This window comes from Phaethon aethereus (assembly GCF_964289735.1).
Source record: "Phaethon aethereus genome assembly, chromosome: 3".
NCBI classification, from domain to species: Eukaryota; Metazoa; Chordata; class Aves; order Phaethontiformes; family Phaethontidae; genus Phaethon; species Phaethon aethereus.
In genome coordinates this window covers 83,576,985-83,602,346 of record NC_138576.1, presented here as the reverse complement: position 1 = coordinate 83,602,346, position 25,362 = coordinate 83,576,985, and the positions used below count along the sequence as shown (strand labels likewise).

Genomic DNA, 25,362 nt, shown 5'->3' with positions numbered 1-25,362 from the left:
TGCTTGTTTAGCAGCTTGTTTTGCTGATAAATGTCTGTCACTTTTCAAATAGCTACAGTGTAATTGTTTTTGGGGGAAAATATTTCCTTGAGCAGGAGGTTTGCAGGCCATTAGCTATTTCCCATCTGTGCTGGTGTTTTAATACACCAGATATACACTTTGCTCCCTGTTAGAAATTATTCACAGCTTTTGATTGCAAACAGGCAGCCTGAAGTTTGGAAATCACGTCTGTCATTAAAAAGTTCTCTCTTTTTAAATCTCAAAATCATTAGAACAAAGATGTATTTTTTGAAAGAATCCCTACTTATAAAGATTGCTAGCAAAAAAATACTCTTTTTAGACATCTGTGATTTAAAAATAATGAATGCCTGTACAAAAGCAGTAGCTGTTTGACTGAAGCGGTGCCCACTGCATGCTCGTCCCATGGCTAGAGGCAGAACATCACTCGGCTAAGCACTGCCACGTGCTGGAGTTCATCTCATCCCTTTTCAAACTGTGCCATGAAAATTTTTAAATTCCACCTGATAGCTGTTAGGACAGACAAGAGACAGACCTCTGTTTAGTATCACACAATACCTCTAACAACTACCTGCTTTCGCTTCACACACATACACCCAACATGCAATTACTTGCAGGAAATTTCACTGTGCCAAAAGACACATAACTATACTCTTACCTGCATCAACTGAAATACGAGCCGCATACATTTGGGGGTGGGGGGATGAACAAACAAAAAAAACGTTCCTTATTAAGCAGTATCCTTCTCCTTTCTTTCCCCTCCTCCCATCAGAAAAAAAGCAGAGAAAGAACAAGGAGAAATGTAAAAATGTGTGTACCATTGAAGATTTATTCCAGTGATAAACCTTTGCCATCTGAATCCTTTGCATTTCTTTTCATTCAACAGGATCACATGCAGTTTCTATTCTAACTAGCTTTTAGACTTCACAGAATAAAGTTAGGGAGAAAGAGAAAAGAGGTTCAAGATTAGAAAGTGCCCCTCAAAGTATGAATATAGGAATGGAGGGAAACTCACACCATTATTTACCCACTGGGACCAACGGGCAAAAGGACCAATGTACAGGCAGTGACTGCTTTTCAGAATTTATTGTAAAAAATAGTATTAAACAATAGGAAAAAAGCCACTCCTTGTTCAACCCACCACATATTGCTTTATGTGGAAACAATGGAAAAATGTGACAGAAATGTATTTACCCACTCCTATCCATGTATCAGATAATCCCAGCTACTCAGGACATGCTCATGGGAAAAATATTGGCAGTATCACAGCATATGGAAGTGGAAATAAAAAACATGCAGTATTTTCAATTGCAGTTGGGAGGCTTATTTCCTGGAGTCTAAAGATCATGTTGTTTTATCTGTTTTCCTTTAGCATAATGTACATTATCAGACTTTCATAACTTCAGACACAGGCAGAAAGCCCTGATTTTTTGCCAGTGGTGACATACCCACCTCAAAGATAAATGTGGAAGTCAGAATGTCTGCCTTATTTCTGTTTGCAATTTCCTTTCCATAGGAACATGCACATGATATAGTTCCTGCTAACAGATATTTAAAGCTTGGCCAGCCCTTTTTCACTTGTACCAGTTCAACCCCACTGGAGGTCCTCAGGGCAGCAAAACAATAGAGAATAGACTTCCAGCTCCACTCTGCATTTTTTCTGGCCAAAAACTGCTTGTCCTAACACCAAATTATTTATGTTAAACATACTCGGTAGATCTTCTGCTTTTGTCTACAAACAGAAAGATGCCAGATTCTGCATTAAACTGTATTACAAAAAAATGTAAACCAATACATTCCACAAATTTTTTTTTTTTTTTTTTTAAGATTTTCTGGCTCATGTCAAAACTGTGAAGTACCAGTGTTAACTTGAACAAAGCTCAATTTAAACAGAGCGCCAAAATACTAAGTGCATAGTAGTATTTACCTGGTATAATTAGCTTCATTATCAATTGCTGAAAAGTTGACTTAGCTTCAGTTTCATGCTCAAAGGCATTAATCAGAGAAAAGTTAAATTACGTGGCACCTCTGAGACCATCTCAGTTTCAAGTCCAGGGATGAACTTACACATACATAGGTGCATTGTTTTAGGTATGACACGAGTACAGAACCCAAATACTCAGAAAATAGAGGTCAGCAGAAACCTATAGACAATGCTAAATAACAGTACCTAACCATTTTTTTTCCCCACTCCTGGGCTTGCCAAAAACCTGATAACGGCAACCACAACAGTTTGAGGTGACTCACACAACTGACAGTCACTGGTGTAGAGCGCAGTGGAAATTTTGGTCATTCTGAAGGAAGATACAATAAAGCAATACAGGAAATTCCATACAGAGAGGACAAAGTCAAACATTTGTTCTCTTGCACATCATAAAAAGTATTTTTGGTTACAAATTACCACTGCAAACAATCTTCTCATAGATAAAACTAAAAATGTCTCTACCTAAAAAGCTTTGAGAAGGGTCAAAACCCCACAAACCATAACTAAAAAACTTTCTCTATGTCCTCTTCCCTTCTGAGTCGCAACAGTCTCCTTATTTTAAGAAAGGCCCTCCTCCTGGTCAATCAGTTCCGTTTTGGTGGAGAACACATCAGCCAGCATGTGCTTTGGGATTTCAGATCCCCGAACTTTTAACGTATAGCACGCATTCTCTACTTTTGCCAGACTCTGTTTCAAGGTATACAGCTTCTTAGATACTTCGTAAGGTCCAGTGTTGCCAATGAAAGTAAAACCATCATAAATCTGACGTAAGAACTGGCTCAGTTCAAAGGGTGTGTCTATGTCACCATTTCCAACACTGCTGATGCACAACCGCATCAGCTCTCCAGTCAGATCAGCCACTCCCAGCAGGTAATCTACAGGTGTTACCTTCAGGCTCCAAGTGTGTGGTTGTTTATCATGGGAATTGGAGGTCTGAGGACAGAACAGAACAAAGTCCAGTACAGAGAACTATGAAAAAAGCAGTTTATAATGGTTCAAATACACACTAACTTATCTAACATAATGGCTAATTAAAAACATTCTGGAAAATTAAATTGCATGGCACTTCCACACAGTCTGATTTCAGAAGTACTTATCTCCTTCCAGCATACCAGGAGGTATGAAAGCATCATTTCCACTTGAGATGTGATTTCCCGTTCTAGCAAGCATGATAAACATATCCTGCTTCTATCATCTCTATTTGCAAACAGAATTATCACGTCTTTGTAGCAACATTTATTTGCAGTTGCTTTTTTTTTTTTTGGCTGACAGATCTCAGCCTAATAGGTTGAAATTTTCCCTAAATGGTCTAGCAAAAGCTACCAAAGCAATCAAGAATCAAAAAGTCTGCATTATGAAAACAAATCATATAATTTTGTAATAGTATCTTGAATTTCAAAATACATTTTCTACAAAAAGCTGATAGATACAGTTCTCAGGTCTGTTTTATATCATCAGAACTCATTAAAATAGCTAAAACACTACTTCACGAAGAAAACTCATCACAAAGTTACAGGTTTGCTCCTATATGCAAGTTTCTGATACTTTTTATTGCCAAAATATTGGTAACTTGGGAGACAATGCAGGTTTCTTGCTGTTCCCTTGTTCCCATAACATGCTATTCCCAAACTGGTAGCTCTGGTCAGAGGTGTGTATACAGGGGTTAACAACTTCAGTTTGTTAAAACAAGTGTGCCACAATGGGTTTGCCTCTGGTAAGAACGAATGAAGTTAAGCTAAAAACTTGGTTTCTTTGCAAATATCTTACCAAGAGAATGAAGAAAGAATAAGAAGCGCTTTACAGCAGAATCTCTTCAATATAAGCAAACTCAGGAATTCACCTAAAGCAGTAGTGCTGTGCATTACTGTACATTGCACATGCACTGCATGTGCATTTCTGTACATGACTACAAAATCACCTTTTGTTCCCTGTCAACAATCAACCTGTACCCAGTTTACTGTGGTTGGTGGCAGTAGAACTTCTTGCACAGAGACAAACTATTTAGGGCAGGGTAGGAGTATGGGTAAGTCAAGAAACAGCAGATACGGTATTAGGGCTAAGGTATGACGGGACACAAGCTTGTCCTCTGAGGGGAAGCATCAAGATCAACTCCAGGAAAGTTACAAATGACCAAGCTAAGACATATGCAGTGCATTTTAGCAGAAGCTGAATTCAGTGCCTCCTGTGACTAGTTCAGTAAGATTTCATTCATGGAGTTCATCCTGCTTTGGATTCGTTTGTGTCCCCCAACTTCTGCTACATCACTATACAGCAGTAGGATTTACAGGCAGTCCCAGACATTAAAAATCCCTCCTCTACATTTGTTTGCTAGTATTACACTACCTGGATCTTTTCCCCTACCAGAAGTAGTTCAGTTTGTACTGAATAAAAAGGATGTGAAATTTATACACTTGTATCCCACCAATTTAGTTTACAACTCTTCAGAATAAAAAGCATGTTTTGAACAAGTGAGTCAAAGCCCACATGTATATCTAATACCATTCCACTAACTGGCCTTATTTAATCAGATGCCAAAAATGTGACTAAGCTGACTTATTGCATTTCCATACCAGAAAGATGTTTGTCACATGAGAAAAGAAAAACTTTTACCACGTTTGTTGTTTCTTCTCTGTCTTCCGCTGTAAATATTAGTTGTTTGTTGATCTCTTCAACACTAATCAAAGATCGTGTTTTGATAAAATACTGAAATGAGACTGCTTCAACATACTCTTGAAGTCCTGCAAAAATAGCAGAATAATTAAACTAATGATTCAAACTTTCTAGCTATGATCCATGCTCACAATTATTTCTTCTTTTAATAAATCTTTAAGTGAGACTATTTTAAGGTTACTAGCAAAAAGTGAAAACTAAGATAATACAGAAATAACATTGAAACATAACCTAACATAGTATGCTTCTGAAGTACAAAAACCAGACTAAGAACACAGCAGATAAACATTTTCCAAGTTTTACTCCAACACCATTTTTCAGAACCTTCTTTAGTATCAATATAAAGCATCTTGTTGCTCTCAGAAACATCCTGAACAGGAGCTCACCATAATGTCCCTCAGGGGTCCATATTGGGACCGGTACTCTTTAATATCTTCATCAATGACACAGACAGTGGAATAGAGTGCACCCTCAGAAAGTTTGCAGATGACACCAAGCTGAGTGGTGCAGTCAACACACCTGAGGGACAGGATGCCATCCAGAGGGACCTGGAGAAGCTTGAGGAATGGGCCCATGTGAACCTCATGAGGTTCAACAAGGCCAAGTGCAGGGTCCTGCACCTGGGTTGGGGCAACCCCTGGTATCAATGCAGGGGGTTTTGACTAGGTGGCCTTTAAAGGTCCCTTCCAACCCAAACCATTCTATAAGCTTTTAAAATATGGCATTTGTATGTTGCAGAGTGCAGATTACTATTTCATGAGTTCACAAAGACACAGGATATAATGCAGAGAAAAAGACTGCAGATAAATCAAAAGCAAGGCAGCTCACCTACAAAAAAAAAAGTTTCCTTTGTTTCATCTTCTTAGCAACAGTAGATACTTGTATAAAACTGAATTTGCCACTTCTCTGTTTTGTGGGAATTAGTTAACAGGCTCCTTGAAATATGCAGGTTAGGTGAAATTCATGTTCAGGACAAAGCATCTGTTGTTACAAATCACTCCAGATCAAAAATTAAATAATTTAAAAAAATTAACCAGACAGGGCTGTGATGTCCGACAAGAGGAATATTCTGAACAACAGCTCTGTCCAAAAAAACTTACACACTAAAAACAAGCCATGCAGGGGGACAAAGGGAGTTGCTGTGCAGGCAAGGAAATAAAAGATAGGATAACAAATGTAGCTTGTGCCAGATTTGTATGCCATCTGCAGCCACCTGCCACAATTACCTCTCACTACCTACATAGCAGATGGTGATTTTCTGTATACATTATAGCAAAGGTGAGATCTAAAAAAGAGCTTGAATGTTCAGACAGCAATTTCAGAGGTTCTGTCAGTTCTCCCCTATGTGCAGACAGGGAAGATTTGGGGAACGCATGTGGGAAAAGCTCATAAGCAGAAAGATGAAGTTGGCACTGTCGGTGTAAAAAAAGCAGAAACAAACCTGAAACAAACACCCACAGCAAGACTAAGCTAAAAAAACGTTTGAAGACAAAATCAGTGCATGTGTGTACCTGACCTATGGACAAAGAAAGTGCCAAAGGAGGACGTTAAAGGAACAGACTAACATGACACAGATGGTTCCTAGTAGAGCCATTCTGAGCCATTTTAGGGGGATGGTTTCACTTCAAGAGAAGCAAAGAGGTGACACTGTCATATCACACTGCAAGAAAGCCAGGATTAGACAATAGTTTTGCCAGTGTGTAAAGTGAGAAAATGCAGAGGTACCCAAGGGTACCAGAAGTAGAACCCTGGTTTCATTAGAACAATCTTAAAATCCTCAGCTGACCTCTACAGGGCCAGGACCTCAGACTATAGTGTTATGCAGAAAGCAGCAAATTTAGTCTTCATCTGGATCAAAGAAAAAGTCTAAATCAAAAAGAAGAGAACATAGATTTGAATAACAGATGTGGGTGGAAATGCTCCCGAAAAAACAAGAGGTAACCTCAAGGGAAAATTCAATTGTAGAAGGCTTTCCACGTTACAGTCACAAAAGCTTGATAAGTGACCTGCGTTTTTTCCTTTTAGATATGTATTTGCAAGGTGAGCGGAGGCAATTCAGACAGGCAATTCAGCTTGCACCCTTTATGCTTCTGTACAGCAGCAGTGGGAAAAGCAGAATAAACATCCATCAACCAAAACCACACTCAGCACTGCTGTTCACAAATCAGAACACATGCAGGGAGCTGCAAGGCCTATTAAATATAATAATTTAATCAACTGAATTCAGGTAAAGCATTCTGGGCACAAGTAATAGAAGAATACTAGATAAAAGCTACTTGGGATCTTCTAAGATAAGTAACTTCAGAAGTTGCGGTAGATAGATTTCGTCACCCATTGTTTTACTGACTTACCCTCTGACGTATTATGGTCAGTAATTCATTATGAAATTTTGGCTTTTTCTGTGGATAAACTGTAGGCTACCAGATACAGCAGCACTCAACATGACAACATTTGTGAGAATCTCTCTCTGCTATCTGTGGAGAAAACTGTCACATATGAAGAATCAACTTGGCACCTTCTCAAGTTCTCAGAGAGATCAGGTCTGAAACTTTTTGGTGAACAGTTTTCTCAATCAGTCATAACTTCCAGTTTCAGCTCACTCCACTTTATTACTTCTCCACACACATTTTGTCCTTTTCCAGAATAAGAGTTTGGATCTTCCATTTACTTATTGTTATGTATTTTGTTATATAGTCATACTTTTATGTATGTATACACACACACTTTTTACTTCTTCCCGCCATCTCACCCTAGCTGACACGTTCCTCACTCCTCCTTGTATAACGCCATCATGTGAATGTTGCACACACAGTCTGGTTTGTCATTTACTGTCATCTTTTCACAATTAGAGAATCTATTTCCCACTATTTACAAGTAAGTCTTACAAACCCTCATTTAAAGTTGTTACCTTTACAAATAGACTGGTAACAAATCCTGGTAACAACTACTTTGCAAAAAATTTTTGTATTTGCCTTTTTTTTTTTCTTTTTAAAGTCCTTCTTCCAGGAGTAGCTACAACATGACACTTCAATGACCTAAGACCTTTAAATAAGGTGTTTCCATGTGCAGGTAGAAGGATGTTTAAACATGTTATGTTTTAGCTTAATGGTAGGACATCCGCTATTTTCAGCAAATAATCCCCAAGGTGAAAAACCCCATCCCATTTCATTACACCATCCAACAATACCTTTCCACTTTTGCTCGTTTTGGATTTATTCCAAAATTGGCTTATTTATGGATTGAGCTGCCAGCAATGGAATAGTTTGTAAGACTGCCTTTTAAGTAGGAGGTTTTTTTCCTAGTACACAGTTCAAAAATCACAATTAAAAGCACTGTATTACTTCCACTAGACTTCTTAAAGTTATAGTTGTAAGGTAACAAAATGCTTAAGGATTTTGATATTTTATTACATTTACTCTATATAAATAGCTTGTACTAGTGACAAGTTACAGTGACCCAATAGTTTCCTTCTATATTTTGAAATTTTATTTTCTACATAAGAACCAGAAAGTTACACTGAGGTATCTTCTGAGCACATATTATCTATAAAGGAGATCTTGTGCTTGAAAGTTTGTGCATTTTTTTGCCAGCTGTATCAGCTGATATTTAAGATGTTTATCCTTATCTACATATGCAAGCTCTGAGAAAGAACTGTTAAGCAGTTTCTCTAAGAAACTTAGCAAGAAATCAGGTTTCCTCAAAAAACCAAGTCATTCGAGCACTCAATCCAAGAGTCAAATGAATGCATAAGGAGTAGGAAAAGATAGTTCTACCTAAAAAAAGAGTAAAGAATAAAAGTTCCTTAATTGCAGGAGTCAGCTTAGGGTAAACAAAATCTAATTCCACACAAGATGTACATGCACGCATCCATGGAAGTTTTAACCCAGAATGACAGTCAAACAACAGGTGACAGTATTCCTAAAATTTTGTGTACTTCATTTCCTCCTTTAAATATCTGTTCAACAGTTTAAAAATGGGTTAAAATGGTTTTCATGCCTCTCAGTTCTTAAGGTTAGCAACACCAGTGCTACCTGCCATCTTCACAAATAAGCTTCTCCTCTCCCTATTTCTTCTCAAACTCATTTTCCTTCTATCCTTTCATTCTCTTTCTTTCCTCTTTCTCTGTATCTTTCTGTTCACGGAGCAGCCCATGCCCATGGTTAGGACAGAAGCAGGTGACAGCCTGCGTTCTCTTACCCAGCTCCTCCCCTAAACTGTGCTGCAGGAATCACAGGCCAAGAGCAGCCACTAGAAAGATGGTAGGAAAATACACGCAGCAAGTTTCTTCCAGGATCACTGTATGAAGGGTGGGGCACATTATTTACAGGGAGAGTCATGTGAAACTACCCACTTGCAAATTCATTACAAATTCAAAACAGCACAGCTACAGCTCTATCTTATCATCATGTTTAGGCTGTCAAGTTACATTCTTGTTAAAAAAAACAAAAACAAACAGAAACCAACCAACCAAACCCAAAAAACCCCAAACAAACAAACACCCCACAAACCCAAAAAACCCTGACACAACCCAGAAAAAAAAGCAGTCATATTCTTGTGGAAATCCCAAACAGAAAAACCAAAGTTAAACTGGAGAGTCCTTATTACTAAGTTCTGCAGAATATGGGGAGGATGGTACTTAAAGAACCCACTTCTATAAGCATACTGATCAACAAAGGGGAGAACTGGTGAAGCAAGCAAATAACTAACCAGGTACATCAACTGAAACAAGTACAAGCAATAAATTCAAAAGTATTAATATGCAAATTAAATAATTTTGCTTCAGAGACAGCCTCCTATTAAGATGAAACTGACAATTCACACCTCAGTCTTCTCCATTTAAGTTCTCTGCAGACTTGGCAATGATTCCTTAGATTCACAGGTCTCTTTCCACACACAAGTGATAAAAACTTCAGTAATTAACCCAAGCCTGTGAAACAATCCAACTGCTTTGTTGATTGTGAGTGTGAAGTCAAAGGTTAAGTTTATAACAGTACACCAAAAGAGCATAAAGCCAGCTATCATCAGAGACAGGCATGCTCTGGTCATCCTGTTGTGAAAATGGCTGAAAAGAGCAATTCCACTCAGGGATGGATTTTATAAAATGGGACTAACTAACAAATACAAATGAAAGCACTAGAACAGATGTCCATAAAGCTTACAAACTGGGGGGGGGGGGGGGGGGGGGGGGCAGGGGGAAGTATATCTGTTTCTATTCACTGAGTGATACTTCAAAAGCTGAGTCATTATGGCAGGTAGGGCTATGAGTAGCCTTTGAATTGTTAACGGAACTGGGGAGACAAAAAACACAACTAAGTCCACATCCACATAAACAAACTGCCCCATTTTATCAATCCAGTTTTGAAACTACTTTAGTAATCAGTACAAACCCAGATGTAAATATGCTATTTTAAATAATCTTGAACTGATTACTAATGGAATATAAATAAAGTACGTATAGGCAAATCACTGCTCGATGTAATAAACTGGTTTACTATTATATCAATAATTAAATTGATGCAAATTTATTGTATTAAGCCCTGACTGCTTTGTTGAGTAGTCAATTGCTACTTGACACATCTATGACCACCAAGAAGTTCTGTTCCCTTCCATCTGCATGAGTTGATGTGTTTCAGATACTGAAGCATTAATATTGTTTGCATTTTGTTTACAGTTGAATACACACCAACTCTAGGGAAAAGCTAATCCCAAGATTAGTCTGTTTTCCCAATAATTACAGAAACAAACATAAGTTCCCTTTTTAATAGGCACAGGTGCCTGTGAGAGTTAAATTATTTCCCCAAACAGGCACAAAAACCCTGCAGAAAGCTGCAAAGAGTATTTTAATCTCTCATTGCAGAGAACAGTTTAGTTGAGCCTTTTTGTTATTGTTATTAGAAACACATGTTCATATGACAAATGCTAGTTTTTTTCAGATGACTCATCGTGGATGAGAAACTCACAAGTTTTCATTTTGCTCCTACTTGAAGGAGCATGGTTAGTAACATGGAGTACCATGGTTACTTCTGTTACCAAGTTTTTTGTTCTGAAGGGTGGGGTTTTTGTAGCAGCCAATGTTCTACATGAGTTCTTAAAAACACCCCAAACTATTGCTGTGACTAGTAGTCTTCCTGATCTCTTTGACTACTTCCAATTGCCTTGACAATTGATATAGAGTTTTAAAAGTCACTCAGTTAGATGGCAAATTTTACACTCCTAACAGCATTGAGGGCAAGTATTCAAGATACCAGAGAAACAAAGCTCTGACTCAGTCAGGATTTTCAATGATCAAAGAAGGAAGAGCACCTAACACAACACAGCTTCTTCAGTTCAAATCCCAGTGAAAGTACTCCTCAAGATGATGCTGTTTCCACACAACGGCCCCAACTCACTATCACGTCAGAAGTACCAATGGTGGCCATTTACCCTCATAAATATAGATCTGGTGAGATGGCAAAAAGGTGTACATCACCACTCACCAACCCCTATTTCTCACCACATGACTGCGGAAGTCTCAGAGTAGATATAAGGAAGAAATGTTTCACAACGAGTGTGGTGAACCAGTGGCACAGGTTGCTCAGATAGGTGGTCCACCCCCGGAAACACTCAAAGTCAGGTGGGACAGGGCTCTGAGCAACCTGATCTAGTTGAAGCTGTCCCTGCTCATTGCAGGGTGGTTGGACTAGATGACCTTAAAAGGTCCTTTCCAACCCAAACTATTCTATGATTCTATAAAAACAAAAACCTAATCATGATGCGCTGTACCAGTTGTTTCCTGGAATGGAGTTTCTCTATGACACATTCTGTTGTGTGATTTTAAACTAACAAACAAGAAAAGTTCATAAGATTTTTCTTGGTCTTCTCTCATGTTCCACCTGCACTTGGTTCCTGTAAAGGCTGCAGAGCTCTGGTCTGTGAATGACAGATGTTAACAGCTGCAGGGTCGAAAAAAATTCCTGAGCCAGAGCACAAGGTCTCCTCCATTTTCTAGCTACGAAACTGAATTAAAAGACAAACAACATCACTAGTTTCAGATTGTCATGTAAATAACTGCAATATTTGCCATAATAACACTGCAGGACTTTAGGACAGTCAGGTCTTCAGTTAGAACTAGGAAAGGACAATCTTTGTTTGGCCTGATCCACAGCATGCATCTTTAAAAGACTGTATATAGCTTCCCTTACAGACTTACACTGCCCTCAACGGCTCCTGCTGAATTTATGTCTTACACTGAACTCAATGGCTCATTGGGATTAGCTGATAACCAATGCTCACATAGTGCATGCCCTGCTTGGTCATGCCTGAATTCACACTCATTTTCCCAGGTTTGTTTTAAATTTTTGTGCATGGACATACAAACCCTGCAGCAGAAAGTAAAGAGTGAGAGACTTTGCAGTTGCTGATTTTTCACCTTCCCTGGAAGAACCTAGGAAAAAAGGCATGAACCAGAAATAATCAAAGGGTAGTAAAATGCAACAAGCTGAAGGTATCAAGTTTCAATAAGCAACTTGCAGGGTGAAGAAAATCAGTTTGACAAAGTTGTTGGCACATTTGGTGATCTGAGAACATCAGAGAAAGAGAGAAAAAACAAAACAGAGTAACAAAGAAATTAACAAAATTAGATCTGATAAATATTAGCTTATTCACTGCAAATTCCGTTAATTTTCCAGTATAATCAGGAAACTTTGTTTCCATTTCTGGCATTTTACCTCTCACCCACAACAGCAAAGAGATGAACTTTAATTCTTCAGTTACATCCTGTTCCTGTGTTATTATGGTTTCCCACCATCTTGCAGAAATCTGATTGCTTCCTTCATGGATAGCTTTCTTTTCAAGTTTTAGGTGTATTCAAGTTTTTTCCTGGGTGAGATGTTTACAATTCATGATACCTTCCTCATGCAGTAAAAAGCTTTTCCTTTGTACTGCCAACCTACTATTAAATATGCCACCTATTTTTATTAAAGTTTTTAAACTTTCTTCAGAAGAAAAAAAAAAGTCCTTCTACCGTTCCTGATGTGCAGAATAGTTCTTTACTTTGGTATTACTTCAGAAATACATAAGTGTTTACAAATACAAAGTTAGCTAGCACAGTTCCGAGTATGAGATGTTCTCTCCATATTATGAGTGAAAAAGTGAAGAAAAAAAACCAGGTAACAGAAATCATTACCTGGATAGTTCCTTTAGTTTGTGTTCTAATCAGAATCCTTCATACAATACCAAAAACACAGTATTACCTAAATAATCAGTAATCTAAATCTGGCCTGCTTGATGGACCTAACTCATTTCCATAGCATTTCTTACAGCCATCGTGTCTTGTGGTCCTACATACTGCAGTTTAAATACAGTATTCTAGCACAATGAAAGTATTTCCTTTTCATCCATGCAGACTTAACTGACTTTGTCCAATCCAGCAATGCAGTTTGTTGCAGTATGACTACACGCCTAAAGTGATTCTAAATGGCATAAGGCAGGAGACAGAAATAAGTTCCATTATATCATTCTCTCAGAACACAAATAGTGCCTGCACAAGATAAATTATGTGTTAGACTGCGTCAATGCTGAACTTTTACACAGAATTTGCCACATCATCATCAGCAGAAGCAGTCACAGAGCAATAGTTTTGACAAGGTGCTGACATTTTACAGCCTTGTCATCTAATCCTATTGAGAGCAAGTGCAGACATGATAAAGAGCTAATGAGCTTCTCTGTGCACAGCACTCCACTCACCACTGCTGCTAGCACAGGCACACAGCAAACAGAAAGGTCAGCCAACAATGCTCTAGTTGCATCTACTATCATCACTCTACCCACACTACTGAAGAAGCCCCAGAAGAATTACGGGTTCCTCATTCCATATTTTGTCTTATGTACAGCTATCAGCTGCGAAGATAATACCACACCTATACTTGCTCCTAGCAGAATCTTATGACCTCATTGTAAAAACATCAACACGTAGTTAAAATTATCACTCCAAGAGTTTTTCAGTCAAGCTGCCCTATAGAAAATAGCTTAACACCTGAAAAGCCTTACAATTCTCTCACACGCCCTTATTGTTAAGAGACAAAAAAATGAGTAAGTCTTCAAATAGCTGGAGTTTCATTTAACAAAATCATGTTAAAAAGGTACTCCATTCAATCCCACACAATGCCAACCTATCACACATCTGTTAAGTTTCCCCGTGTTACACAAGTTTTGCATTTATGCAGAGTAGATTTAGAACATGCTTAGAATAATTCCATAAAACCTTTGCAGCACACCCTCTTTCTTGTCTGTAAGGCTTGTACAGGTCTTTCCTGTATATTATTGCTATTTTCAGTAGCATTTTAGAGTTAAATATATATAAATGCCCAAACACACAGACATATATGTATATGAAAACCTGAAATATTTTTTCCTCCCCTTCATAAATTCACACAATCTTTTTCAGTCTTTTTCTTGCACAACGTCTCACAACAATTTTAAAGAAACAGTAGACATTTCCTCACAGGATATATACGGTATACACTGCAAAGTGGGGCAAAGGACCGGGAATTCTATATTACAAATAGCAAAGCTTTAAAAATATCAACAAAGCAGAACATTCTAACATAACAAATGAAGACCTCTACATTAAAAAAAAAAAAAGACTTCATTATTTCAGTATCTCTTTGTTTGCTTGTTTAATCATCCCCTGGGACAATCTGTACTGCTAAGAAACGTGTAGAAAACAGTCATCAGTTTTTGTTGTTGTTCAATTAGTGCTATACTCAGTGTTTGAGCTCATGCAAGTGTCCTTTGGGGAAATGTCCTGCGTGCCATTAGCACTATTCTTAATGAGGGAATGCATGAAACTCCTTTAGTGCTCTGCCAGAATTGTTTTATCTTCAAGTCAAAAGAACAACTGCTTGGAGTAACCCCAAAAAAAGCATTTAACAATTACAACTGGCAAACAATATTCCCAAGCATTATACTCATAACGCTGTTCTATTTATAGGCTAACAGTTATTATACTGAATAAAATATGTATTAGGCAGTTTTATTATGCAGACAGTCATGATTCCCCAGTTAAGGCTGCTACAATGGTTTCCACTATAAGCCCAGTTTTGATCCCTATTACTCTTTCTGTGAGAGGTAGGGTGGGGAACAGGAGGATGTTTCATGTTTGGTTTCAAGACAAAGGAGAATATTTTTAGGAAGTTTGAGGTTAATTGGACATGCTGCTTTGGAGATATGGGACATAGGCGTTTCTTTATTCTTTTTTTAAGAAAAAAGCAGTTTAATGGCAATGTTATTGTTCATTAAAAGCTTTTTAACTAGTTCTCCAGAATTTCTTTAAAATACAAAATCAGAATTGAAAACTAGGTGAAAGGAAGGTCAAGACTTACAGCTCTAGGAAATACATAAAGACAAAAGATCTAGCACTTTTCCTAGCTAGATTTATTTTCAAAAAGGCATGCAAGCTTTTTCCACTGTAAAAAAAGCAAAGCAACAATTAAAGAACACCAGACTTCAAAACAAAACCAAAAGCAACATTCTTAACTCTTATCACTGCCTCCCTCTCAGTTACAGTTCTTCATAAACAGTGAGGAGCAGAGGGAATAAAGCACTTCCTCTCATAGTTGCTCTTTATCTAACTGTCCCATCATTCTTCTCTCTCTTGGTTTTCTATCTCAGCTTCATAATCCTGACATCAAGCATCTTCACATCTCTGACACCTCCTTGATCCTAGCTTCAGCACAATCAAGACCTACAAGTCTTTAAACCTGCATATTCCTTTTTTTGCCATCCCAATGACTACCTGGAGAGCAGAGGATTTAACGAACAAGGTAAGAGTAAAGCTCTGGCTAAAAGTTTGCATCTCATACTTCTCATACACGCAAGCTCATTCAAACAACGCCTAAAAGCATTCCCTGTCTTCCCAGTGACAAACACGTATATTCTAACACATGCCCTTACAAAACATGTACAATGGACACCAGCTGGCACAAACTCCCCTCACAGAGGAGCATCATGTAGAAGAGCTAGAATTTAAGTAGATGCTGTGGATGACCTACAGAAATGGAATGAAGGCAACTTATTTCCGTTGGATTTTATATAGTCTTCTTAATGAGGCAAGAACTACCTAATTACAGAAACAATGGGGAGATCTCAGGGCCAGGCTGTATTATACAACTAATGAGATTCCAGAAACTTGCCACTTACTCATGTCACTTGAAGAGAGGAAAAAGGTAAAAGAACAGCCATTCCCAGTTCTAACTCCAGAAATGCAATGGGGGGCTGTGTATTTCTCTCTTTTAGTTCTGTCCACAAAACCACAAAGTTCAGTTATTTGTTTGAGAGACTGCACACCTGATTGCTGGAAAGATGGACAGCAGAGTCTACTTCTCCTCCCCCTTATTATTTAGTGTACTAATACCTCTTTGCCGACCTGTCTTTTTTTTAACCTAGAGAGGTCAGTAAGATTCATTCTCTTAAGTCGTCTTAAGAGACTGTAGTAAAAAAATTCTTTAATTCTATGACAATCTCACTCTAAGTCCCATGCAAATGTTAGGGATGTGCTGTTGGATACATTGCAGTTCTGGGCCCCACAGTTTAAGAAGGAATGTGAAGGTCGCTGAATGCATCCAGAGGAGGGCAACAAAGCTGGTTTTCACTGGAGGGAATGTTCCATGGTGAGCTGGCTAAGGACTTTGGGCTTCCCTAGATTGGAGAAAAAGAGGCTGAGGGACAACCTCATTGCTCTCTACAGCTTTCTGAAGAGGTGACATGGAAAGGGAGGTGCTGGTATCTTCTCCCTGGTATCCAGTAACAGGACACGTGGGAATTGTTCAATGCTGCACCAGGGGAGGTTCAGACTGGACATTAGGAAGCATTTCTTTACTGAGAGGCTGGTCAAACAGTGGAACAGGCTTCCTAGAGAGGTGGTCGATGTCCCAATCCTGTCAGTGTTTAAGAGGCATTTGGACAATGCCCTTAACATTCTTCAACTTGGTCAGCCCTGAATTGGTCAGGCAGTTGGACTAGATGATGGCTGCAGGTCCCTTCCAACTGAAATAGTCAATTGTGTTCTAAAAGCTTTGTAGCTGTGGAGGCATTGAGTCATCAGACACATGCAGCAGGCCTCTAACTTCCTCTACTAGAGGTCTATAGTAATTTGGCCTGATCTGCAATGGACAAATACATCTTAGTCGTTTTAAGAGGCTGACATTTAAAATACTGGGGGAAAGTTTTAAAAATGCTGAATTGTTTCTGATAGCGTATTTTTAGTTGTTTTCTAAAGAGTTTATTCAGGTCTATTTTAATATTAACAGATGTCTTTATGCAAGCCAGAAATTGATTATGCAGGAGAATCAGTGTAGGTGACTGTGTATGAATACTTACCAAATATGCAAAGCAAACCTGAACAGAAATTTTTTCATTAATTTCTTTATTTTCATTGCTATGGCTATCTTAAGTTTATATATCTTTCATATAAAAATCTAACTTTTCAGATTGGAAAACATGGTTTTTTTAAAAACCAAAACAAGTAGGGGTTTTTTTCCACTCAGAGAAGAGAAGAGAATATGGAAGTAGAAATGTAGCATGAGGTTTGCTCACTTGCTTTGTAAGACATGGGTACACACAGAAGTTCCACATGGTAAGTTTTCATATGTCTGTTATGTAGGTGTACTCTATTACATCTGAGATGAATGCAAGCTAATTCCAGGCAAGCTGCCCCTCAGTAAAAATAGAGGTAGGTATGCCTCTGAATTTACCCACACAAAGCCACACACTAAAAAAATTAAGAGAATTCAGGTGAAGCAGCTGATGCACAGTAACTGGTTACTCTGTAACAACTTTGTTCAAACAGCAAGGCTGATCGCTTGTATCATGAGGTTTCACAAAGATTCCTGAGGTAGCAACAATCCTGTTGCTCTGTACATAGCATCAGGTGAGTTACACAGGACTACACTGTTCATGGGTTATTCAGGCAAGGTTTACAAGTCTCAAAGAAGCTTTCAAAAGTTTTTGTTCATAAGACCGAATGCAAGGATTTTCAGCTTTTATAAGCAGCACATAAAATGAAAATCCAAACACATTTTCAGCATTTCAAAATACTTATACTTGGACTAGTATAGTTCACAGTTCGAGATCATCTGTATTGCCGGAGTTTTGAATTCTCTCTTTTCATTGCCTCATTACAGTACTAATCTATAAATAGCAGCAAGACACACAGAGGGTATACGTGGCTCTTCTAAGAATAACTACTTACATTTAATTGGAACAATCCAATGCACCACTGGTAAGGCGACTGTGGAATTGAAGTAGAGCCATTAAAGACTAGCATGGCAAGCTCCTCCTGGTTCAGAAGTGCCAAACTGAGCTTTCACCTAAGAGTTGACTCACTCTTAACAAACTTAAGTTCGTGTAAGACTTTTAACCTGTGCACTGTTTGTCTTGTAAATTACATAGACCTATTAGCTGCTAGTTTGTCAAATGAATCCTATGGACATTTTTAAACAGTTAAATCATTCAGGGCAAATCTTCAGCTCTCCTCAGCTGAAGAAGTCTTGCCTGAACAAGGAAAGATATACAGGATTCCAATATGTTTAGAACAAGACTGATAAACACAAGACACTTTCATACCATGACCAAGATGTCAAAGAAGCAGTTACATATTTTACTCGTGTGTTGCCACAAACAAGGCATAACAATTTTAGGTAAGATTCAGATTGTCAGCAATGATCCAGCAGAGAAATATGATTTGACAGCAAGAGTCATGAAAGCACTGGGACTTAGTATCTCAAAGATGTTAGTAGAGACTGCTATTTACAGAGAGGAGCAGAAAAAGATGTAATTGAAACAGATAAAAACTCTGATTTAATGCTTGTAAGGCAGAAGCACATTCTAAGTCTTCAGAAGGAAGAAAATGCTAATCCAAGGATTTTAATTCATGAACTTTATCAACTCAAAATGGGATCATTTCACAAGATAGTCACTCCCACTTTCCTCCCAGAAATTATAACCCTTCAGGTGGAGTAAATGAGCGTGTTGCACATACTCCTCTCAGTCAGAGAGGACCAGGCAGTACATTCATTAGAACTACTGCCAACTTCAGGTTAGGTCAGGGTCCACATTTTTCCAGTTGTAGTCTCCCATTTAAATCTTCATTTAACTGCAATGATAAAATGACTGTAGGGCAATAGCCTCTCTAATACCAGAGCTAACTTTGCTAACAACAAAGATTAATCTGAGTCCTGATTTATAACCATAGAAATGTGACAAATTCAGACCTGCAGCATGAAGAGGAACCACTGCTACATAAAAAGCAACTGAGCTTAGTGCAAAATACCGTACTTTCCCCATTTTAAAATAATTTACCTGGAGATATAGCTCTGTGGAACTGATACATGTCTTCTCCAATCAGTTCTTGTGCAACCTGCTTAATCTTCCGTCGGACAGCATCTAGCTTGACTTCAGATTCATTTAGTATTTCTTCCCCATTGGGAGCACTGCCATCATAAAACAGAAACTGAAAGAGCAGCTTTCAGAAGATGAGCAAACAGTTAAAAAATATTACACATTTTCTTTTACTAACTAATACATTTTCAATGGCTTCAGGAAAAAGCAAAGCCAATATCAGAATGAGAAACACTTTGACTTTCATTGTTACCTACCGCAGATTCTGAAATTCTGTAGCTTCTTACCATGAAAATAATCAACCAGCCAAACACAGTCGTGGTAGCATGATGTCTATTCCAGACTAGAATTGAAACTATTGCTTAAGTAAGAACAATGAGAAACACATGAAAAGGCTTCAAAAAAGTATACTGGAAAACTAGCAGTATTTACAGAAGTCCTTCAACCTCTTTAAAAAAAAAAACAAACCACAAACAATATTTTACAATACATTGCAGTATTACAAAATACAATACATGATCTACTTCTACATGTGTTGTTTTTTTTTTTTAGGAAGTAATCTGAACTGTGCTATTCAGGAACAGCTGAAATATCTGATTCACAACCACAATATATGCTTGGCATTTAAAGTTTAGTTTATCTAATTTCCTTTAAACTTCCCCCTCCTCCACCCCCAAATAATCTATATCATATATTAGTTTAGAGTCTATTTAAGGAACTACTGATAGACTGGTCTCAATAATACATTTAAAAGCAAACAGATTTCTGAAAATAAAGCCACAATAGCACCGAAAAGCAAAGGATAAGGAAATAAAAAAACAGCATGAAAAGCTTACACTCTCACAAAATGAGGAATATCTTACAAAACAGGAACCTAAAATTTGGAGTAAAGAGGAGGGGTTTTTTGTTGTTGTTCTTTCCTCTACCAATTCCCAGCATATCTAGCCCCTGCAGTGGGAGTAGCTATTTACAGTCAAGGCTGTAGCAGTTACTAGAATTATCACAATGCATCTTTGCAGAAGAAAACCAAGTTAAAAAGAGGACAACTTTTAATCCCTATTTATAACTGTTACTATTATGGTAACTATAAACAGTTATTACTACAGCAGAAACGCATTGATTGGTAATAAAAACAAATTTGGGAGAAGGAACAGGGAGAGCTGTTATAAGTATTACACCTAAGACCAATGTTTGGCACATACAGTAAACATTTTACATAACAGGCTATGCAAAGCTTCAAATTTTCCTGTTACTCTCCTAGTTTGTCTGTGGCTTGTAAAGATTGCTTGAAGGCTCGTAAGAACACAAAACATGTAGAAGCTCAAAACTTCACACAAAAGCCTCTTAGGTTGCAGTACGTATTGAAGTAAACAGAAGCCAAGTCACCTCCTCTATACATTGATGACCTAGGGTGGGGCTGCAAAAAATGGTGACATAACTGCAGAGGCAACTAACCTGAAGGAAGGGTGCATGCTCTTCTCTCCCAGCTTGCTGAAATCTGGAAAGCTCTCATCTGCTTTTATACTCTACTACTCTGATCCTGTTTAATATGTCAATAAAATCAGCTGATAAACCTGAACCAGCATCTTTTAATTCTCTAACTGGAATATGCATTCATTAGCTCACATCCACCCTAAAGGATGTTTATGGGAAGTTAATTAAATTCCTCTCAACAGAATATTGCAGCTAGTAATCACAAATACAGAAAATACTGCAAGGCAGCTTATAGGTTTCTATGAACACTTCCATGCTCAACGTGACTCACCTGGTAAACCTGTGGAGCAGAAATATTATTCTTTTGCTTTCGATAGTTATATCACGACTGAGCTTCACAAGCCGTTCATATTTATCATGCCTGGTGTCAAGCTCCAGCTGAAATGCTGCAGAGTCAATCGTTACAGTAACAAGCATGGTTATCACATGTATACAGGGTAGGGGAAGAGCAGAGAGCAGGCAGACCAAACAATTTTAAGGTAAAATACTTGTTTTAACTAGTAAAATCTATTCTGCAATGCTGTCGTTCAGGAAACTGAATTAAAATTTCACCCAAATTCAGCAAGATAAATGAAAAAACACAAAAGCCTACAATCATTAGTAAATAAGATTCACCAGTCTCCAAAACAAACAAAAAAGGGCATTTGACCAAGGCACATATAACATTAAAAATGTACCACTTAGTAAAAAGAAAGGCTGCATTTCACATCCCAGCTAGACTTGGCAAAAAGTCAAGTATTGTAATATCCCTAAGAACTAGAAGTACCAAAGCAAAGCAAGACCAATTACTTAAAATAACATTTCTAACTTACTGCTGTAAATTCTCTCTAACTACAATGAACACAACGATGAGAGGATGTGTATCTCGTTATCACAGTCAAACATTATGAATGTTTCACAGATACCGTTAACATTTTATAGACCAATATTCCACTAAATAAACCATTAATAGATACTTATAAGAAATCTAACACATTTCCTGCATAACTGTCTGAGGTGTTAAAGTGTCTGTGTGAGAAGATGGTGAAAATAAGCTAAGAGGTTACATTTTTAAAGGGTCTGACAAGTGAATATCCTTTAGAAAAGCATAGCAGTTTGCTGGCAAGCAAAGTGTAGATGAAGCTACAAAAATAACTGTATTTCTCTTCACCTTGATAAAAACTTGGTTACTCTTATTTTGTTCTGTTTTCCCCAATCTTCTTCTGAAACTCTAAAATAAGTCACCAGTGCTCCTACTCATATTTTAAACCTTTCACATGTCTGATTGGTGTGTCTTTTCCAAATTCTGAGAGTCAAGTCCACCACTGAATTAGCATCGAGAAGAAATTCTCCCTCATATCATAGTGACAGGAACTTGAGGGAGGGTGACCAGTACTTTCCTTCGTAAGATGCCATATATGACATTTCAAATGACCATTTACAAATACCATCTACCAAGAAATTCACTATTCTAAAGATCTACAATATTAGTAATGCCCCCAATCTCCTCTGGACAGTTGTGGCTTTTAGACTCCTGCATTAAATTTTAAACCTGTTAGGGAATACTAGAAAGTGTTTTGTGCCCTGAAGTAAAACACAGACAAATACAGTAATCTTTAGCCTAAAAGGATGCAAGAAAACCTACTGTTGCCTAAAATTGCAAAGGACTAGAACTCATGGGGTTCTCCAGGCTAACACATCGAGACCACACAGCCCTTTCCTGCACAGTTTTTCCACTTTAATCTACCACTGAAAGCAAAGATGCAGACTCTATTGATTTTGGCAGTACAGAATTAGACCATTAAAAATGACACTTAATAAATCTTAACCTTACAAACCAAGATACCATCCACTCTCTTTATCACTGAGCTGTCATAGTTAAACTGTATTAAGCAGAAAAAGTGTAAACCCTCAGGTTTTTATTAATTACTATTACAGAAGAAAATTTCTCATTGATTTTTTAGAAATCTTTGGTGCCAACAAATAACTATGTCAATTCAAGTACAACATTCTTCCAAAGAGATGAAGAAGAGCAAAATGTGTATAACCATTTAATTTCACACATTTAAGTTGCTTAGATTCAGGCAACATACATAGAAACAGTGCGCCACTCTGGTTCACCTTACACAGCTTGCTCAATTATAAGCCATCTGGAGCACACCTTTTCTTAATGCTTGTGCCTGACATGGACACAAGGACCACCAGCGTCTCCGTCTGGGACTTATAAGCACTGGTGCAATACAAAGAGTGGATCTTTGAGAAGCTCAATAAACCGTGTCCCTTACCTCCTTTCTGAAATTAGACAAACACTGCTCACTGGGTCTCATGGAAAAGGAGGGAAACAGATGTTTTGATTTTGAATTAATAGCAACCTTATAATAAAATGGTATGATTAAGGGTGAAAAATTAAACTTGAAAGAATGGTTGCACTACTCAATTCAAGCACGAGTGTATGTACTTTATTCAATACAAAAGTTCAGGGGTCAAAGTTAATCATCTGCCAAGCTGACTTACACAGAAAAAAAGAAATACCTGTTTTAAAGAAAGCAAGGAAATTATATGATGTTGAAGTGACCATCTATAACAACCATCCAGCTCTTACTTCTTCACCCTCCTTAGTTTTAGAAAAAATAGGTGGCATGGGCAAAATTTTACACCAAAAATTAATCTGTTCCCCGTATCTCATTTGCTTCTTTCTTCTGTCAAGGCTTCTCATTTCTGAAGCTCAACTTTGCCTTATTAGGGCTTGCCTAATAAGAAAGCTCAAATCTGGCTATGTGCAAAATCCCATTAAAAAACAATTTGGTTGGAGGGAACTTTACACTTGCGTATTTAAAGAAACCGAAATACAAGCTGATTTTTAAAAGGCACTTAAACTAAGTGCCTACATACAGGTCTATGTTAGTTAGCTAAACTCTTATTTTTAAAAAGTGCATGTATAAACAGCTACCAACTTGCAAATCAATGCATCCGGACTTACATTGAAGTAGTTTAGTCATCTATGTACCAGAGCTAAAGTCAACAGGTAAGAGCCTTCTTAGTCTCCCCAAAGGTAGCCATCTCCTCCTCTTGTCCCCATGGCTCAGATTGTGCATTACACCTCTGCAGATCTTACAGTTTTCTGCCACCAAAGGGCCCAGTCACCTTTTGTCTGGTTGAACACTAGCAGTTTGCTTAGCATCAAGTTCAGCACAAGCTGGGTGGGGAGGAGGAGCAGCAAATAGGATGTAAAAGGGAGCAAGTCATGAGTCAGCTGGAGCTATGTGAAATTCCACTCTCAGGACTTTATTGCACAAAAAGCAAAACACCAAGCTCTAAATGTATGAAGTGTGAGTCTAACTAGTTTCAAGTTTCTCCCCCAGAGAAAGCCGGTTTATTCCATCATTAAATACTAGTAATTTCCTAGAAACTTCTATATCACCTATTTTTATAATCTGCCTTTCCAAATGCTTACTTACATTTAAAAGATGTCATCACAGCTGAAGATGGATTAACATTCTCTTTTTCCTCTCTTCTTTGACCATGTGGAAAATTGTCATGCTTTCGTTTTCTGAACCCACCTGATCCTAGTAATAGAAGATACACACAAAAAATATATTTAACTACAAAGTAATTTTTCCAGAGCATAAGCAGCATCAGAATGCTATCTTCAGAGCATTCCTGACTGTAGCCTTATTTTACAGGATAGAATAAGGTAACTGGATGAACCTTATTACCAACTGATGGCACCAGTTGCATTATCATTAGCATGCTACTTCTTCCACATTCCTGGTACAAATTAGAAAAAAGTCCTACCAATTTCAATGGATGAGTGTGGTAGGATTGGCAGGATCCCAAGTCTTTTTTTTTCTTTACCTTGGTAAGGTCTTCACACCCTTTTATGTTTCCTTTCTGTAAGGGAATGGCTGCATGGAAATCCTTGTGTGAGCAAGGGCCTACAGCAGAATTAGACCTTTTTTTTTCTTCCCTTCTTTTTTTTTTAATTATTTTAAATATTCAGCTTGGCAGGGGTCACTAAAACTATGAGTTTTTCATTACTGTAATTATTTATGCCATGAGCCTTCAGTAATCAGAAAAAGCAGCAAGGCATAATTTAGGTAGACTACCATTATCCAGGTATTCAGGTTTAGTTCATGTAGCGCAGCATCTTAGGCCCTTACACTATGCCCATGAACCAGTTTCTTCTCTTTTCACCCCAATATAGCTGGGATGAAAGTTCCTGTTTAGTTCCAAAACATTATTTTTATTATTAGTTCCAAATAGCCAGTTCCCTTCAACTGGCCTTATATGCCTCTTTCTTACCCTCCCTTTCCAAACCTTCACCTAGAACTCACCTCTTTTGCGCTGTTTTACTACTGATTTACACTTAGTACTGTTTCTTCCCTTTGGCCTTCCTTCACCTAGGACTGACTCATTGTGTCATTCATGTTTTAACCATTCTTCCCTCTCGCTACCTCCTCCTTGTGACAGCTGTACACTCAGTGTTCCTAACAGCAGCCAAAAATTGGCAAACTCTTACATACAAGCATACCTTTTTGAATATGTGGAGTTCTCTCAATTTCCTTAAGAGAAGAACAAAAGGAAGCTACTTAAAAGTTACAGACGAACACTGGTTTTTAAAATGTTTCCGTTTAATTGTTTATTATCCCAAACGAAAACCAGAAGTGGGCGTAGTTACTTTCTAAAAGAGGAAACTGAAAATCATTTTTTCCTTCTTTTCTGTTAGGACATGAGTTCAGGGTTTTGTTTTTCCTGTAGCAGTTGAAAACATTACAAACACAACCCCTGAAATAGTCCAAAGAATTAAACTCTCTACAGTATTCTGAAAGTTGGGAACATCA

The 25,362-nt window shown here is 37.9% G+C and overlaps 1 protein-coding gene across 1 annotated transcript; it reads right to left on the bottom strand.

Moving 5' to 3' along the window:
- Positions 1 to 2,560: 2,560 nt before the first annotated feature.
- On the bottom strand, positions 2,561 to 24,075 carry TSNAX (translin associated factor X; the record flags this gene model as incomplete). The annotated part of the gene is made up of 5 exons (XM_081997361.1): positions 23,980 to 24,075; positions 20,814 to 20,928; positions 19,010 to 19,140; positions 4,613 to 4,740; positions 2,561 to 2,935 (listed from the first exon to the last, which is right to left on the bottom strand). The coding sequence occupies exons 1-5, from the start codon at positions 23,993 to 23,995 to the stop codon at positions 2,561 to 2,563; spliced, it is 765 nt and encodes a 254-aa protein (XP_081853487.1). The 5' UTR covers positions 23,996 to 24,075.
- Between the last annotated feature and the right edge of the window lie 1,287 nt (positions 24,076 to 25,362).